At 34.4% G+C, this 3,575-nt stretch overlaps 1 protein-coding gene across 1 annotated transcript; it reads left to right on the forward strand.

The window, feature by feature from the left end:
* The first annotated feature begins 838 nt into the window (after positions 1–838).
* Positions 839–3,277, forward strand: LOC126278131 (NADH dehydrogenase [ubiquinone] 1 alpha subcomplex subunit 8). Its single transcript, XM_049978021.1, has 3 exons — positions 839–1,109; positions 1,517–1,692; positions 2,614–3,277. Exons 1-3 carry the CDS (start codon positions 981–983, stop codon positions 2,834–2,836), a joined length of 528 nt encoding a protein of 175 aa, XP_049833978.1. The 5' UTR covers positions 839–980; the 3' UTR covers positions 2,837–3,277.
* Positions 3,278–3,575: the final 298 nt, after the last annotated feature.

Genomic DNA, 3,575 nt, shown 5'->3' on the forward strand with positions numbered 1-3,575 from the left:
AACTAAATTTCTTACTATTGCTTCTCAACGTATATGTTTACTTATATGTTTCATCAGTAAAAATGCTGAGTTGTATAAAAGAAATGGCGACTATCAGGAATATAATACAGGGCAAAAGCATGAATTATACAATGATTGTAAAAATTTGACAGTGGTGCAGAATGGTGTGCAGTACAATGGCACAAGATTTTGTAATACTCTCCATTCACATATTAAATGTAAGTTTGATAACAAGTCCACGTTTAGGGAGCCTCTGAGGCAATTTCTTCTGAAAAGGTCATTTTACGCTTTCGATGAGTTTCTTAGTCAAAATGAAAAAATGGAAAAAAAATCTTTTAGAATAAAAGCATATGTTCAGTTTAATATAACGTAAGATTGAACAATTATGTAGCTACTCTTTTTTTTTATTTTTAACTTTCAATGTCGAAATAATGTATGTTGCACACATGACCTAGTATCACTACCGTCTTTTTGTTATCTTACTACCTCTGCTCGGTAATGATTTGTTTAAAAAGATCACAGATTGCCATATAAAACGTAAAAAACTGAATTGACACACTCTATATCCTTGTGGGCTTATCACAGACGGATCGAAGGTGAAAGAAATTAATAAATAAATAAAAGTATGTATATTTATATCTTCTCATCAGTTATTTTGCTGCCCAATGGCAAAATTCACCTACTACTATACTTTTCTAGCTCGTTACGCTTTGCTACCCGTTGACTAGGGAGTAGGATATGCTTTTTAAACTCAGTCGATTACAGAATTTCTGAAAACTATTTACATGGAAGCTTCCGTCAGCTGATTACGCACTGAAGTTTTCAATGTTGGCTAAACCGAAACCGACCTGTAAGGTTGCCTGCCATGCCAATGTGCATGGAGGTTATTGTTTTGATATAACTGGGATACTGACGAAAAGCATAAATTGGAAAGAAATATTTGCCTTATTTCTGATTAGTATAAAGTTAACAGAAGTGAAATGGTTTTAACAGCAGATGTACAACTACCCACTGAGGAGGAACTAACTGTACAAGAAGTTAACTTAGGATCACCAGCTTTACGAGCTGGTGCCTTCCATTTAGGAAAATATTGTGAACAGGCAAATAATGTAAGTTGCCATTGAAAGAATAGGTAACCAGTTTTGGACGACCATAATAATAATAGTAAATACTACAGTTGGCCATTGTTATTTACTGACCATGTCTAGATTACCGGAATACTGAACTTGGCCTATGTCCATGCCGAAACTTGTGGGAGGAGTCGTTTCACGACACTTTTTAACATTTCCTATGAACGTTGTAGTTAAGTCCCGTGCTATGTTTGGTGACGTAGTTTTTATCGTGTCATGTGTGGTGTAAACTCAATGATCTAATAGTTTTAATGCTATCTTTCGTGCCATTTGTTGTTTAACGAAGATCTGTATGTCAGATCCTAACTTTACACTCCAGCCAAAATGTGACCCCATTCTCTGTGATAATACTTTGCCATTTCTTTAACTCGCGACCTTCAATGCAGGAATTTATGCTATGTCGTACTGAATGGAAAGATCCCCGGAAATGCCTGGAAGAAGGAAAAGCTGTAACGAACTGCTCGCTTGAGTTTTTTAGAAAAGTGAAAAAGTCGTGTCAGCAGGAGTTTGAGCAATACACAAACTGTATTGATAAGTCTAGCAGCCTTTTGGAGTACAAGTAGTAAGTGCAACACCTTTTGTTTATCTAATGACTTTTACAGTTCTTTCGTGTTGTTCTTTATTTTGTGGAAACTGCAAGTAGCTTTATAAAATATTAAAATCATCTTTAGCCATTGTATGATGCGAGTGCAAGATTCCAATAACAATTGCATTCAAATTGGAGATAAATACACTGCACTTATTTGTAAATCTGCTCCCATAACTGTTGGGCCGTATAATTTAGCTCTTAGATCATAAAGCTGCTTGCAGTTTTCCATTTCCAACAGAGTTTTGCCACTGTTAAATAGTTTTTAGTTTTTTTTTTTTTCAAATATAAGAAACAGTTCAGTTACAGATATATGTCCTAGCTTCAAGGTGGCATCTGCAAATAAAAATTACTAGGTAATTTGTACTAAAGTGATGCTGACATCCTTGAAGTATAACATTGACAGTTTTTTCAATTTGAGCAGTCTGTATTGCTTTTGGAAATGTTGCCATATTGTGTTGTGCCGCTTTAGTGTGCAAAAGTAATAAATCAACAATAACAACACATAGTAGGCCTACCTCATATCAGTAAAACATAATTGAATTAGTAGTAATCTCACATTGTTATGTATATCTGATGCCAGTACTTCTGTATTAATAATAACTGAATGTTAAGAGAGTAATAGTTGCTAAATTAAAATGCTTTGAAACCACAGTGTACTTTTTGAAAAGAAAAATTTCTGTACATATTGATAAAGTATCTTAGTTGTAATATTGAAAGTACTTTGGTGCTGTTCATTATCTGGAAGGATGATATTAGTATCCCATATAGTTAACTGTAGTTAGTTTTGATATGTTTTCATTGTATGAATGGTTTTGCAGCAGTAGTTTCATTACCATTTGATCTGTAGCAAGATGTTACATATGTGAGCTCATACATACATAATTTTCTTCACAGCTGTCGCAAGACACAGGGTGCTTTTGATAAATGTATGCTGGATAATCTGAACCTGGAACGCCCTCCATTTGGTTACTTCTGTGAAGCAAAAGTAATAGATACAAAACGACCAAAACCAGAGGAAGAAAAACCTGCAATCTATCCAGATGCTACTCCATATTTACCAGAAGATTACCCACGGCCACCAGCCAGATATGGTTCACGCTTCCACTGGTTCAACTAGATAACTGCAGATATGTTTTGTTCCTTGTGGAGTTGGCAACTTTTGTAGTAGGCCTATCTCAAATAATACCGCTGAGTAGGTCATATTTCTGTATCAATTTTGAGATCAGAATTAAACTAGACAAATGCATTATTTAATTTGATGAACATGGTTCTCATTAATATTCACAATCTGATATTTGAGGGAAATTTTGAGGTTCCACCAATGTAACAAGTAAAAAATCTGGCTTTCCCCTCTTCTATTCACCTGTTTTGTTCAACAGTTTTATGACCTATGTGACATCTTGAGAGAGGTACAATTGTCATAGCAACTAATTTATAAATTGCTCACCACAGTGCATTAAGGAACAAATGTAGTATCAGGTTCAAAGTGTTAGAAGAGATTATGTATTATATTTGTTACTGTTAAATAAAAAATACGCCAATGGTGATTTCAAAATAACTTTATTCTCTCCTGGTAGAGTGAACACGAGGTTGTGTTATTCCAATATAAGTCTAATTTGTGACGGAACTGCTGTTTTCATAAATTTTTTTCGTGTGCAAAAATCGGTAGTTAAAGTTGTGTGAGAGTCATATTTTGCAATGTAGCCTCTAATAATATATTCAATTTTTCAACCCAGTTAACCATATGTGTACTACTATACCACTAGACCTATCCAAGTAAAAGTCTTGCAATGTATGCTTTAATTGTTACAGAAATTTGGTAATCAGCTTCATGTTGGGGTTTTTAAGTGTGCTAG

Source organism: Schistocerca gregaria, chromosome 1 (assembly GCF_023897955.1).
Source record: "Schistocerca gregaria isolate iqSchGreg1 chromosome 1, iqSchGreg1.2, whole genome shotgun sequence".
Lineage (NCBI taxonomy): Eukaryota > Metazoa > Arthropoda > Insecta > Orthoptera > Acrididae > Schistocerca > Schistocerca gregaria.

What these genes read in the sequence shown, in the direction of transcription:
- LOC126278131 (XM_049978021.1), top strand. Translation starts at nt 981, where the DNA reads ATGGTTTTAACAGCAGATGTACAACTACCCACTGAGGAGGAACTAACT. An exon ending in ATTGTGAACAGGCAAATAAT is followed by an intron (nt 1,110 to 1,516) that starts GTAAGTTGCCAT and finishes CCTTCAATGCAG; the next exon opens with GAATTTATGCTATGTCGTAC. An exon ending in AGCCTTTTGGAGTACAAGTA is followed by an intron (nt 1,693 to 2,613) that starts GTAAGTGCAACA and finishes TTTTCTTCACAG; the next exon opens with CTGTCGCAAGACACAGGGTG.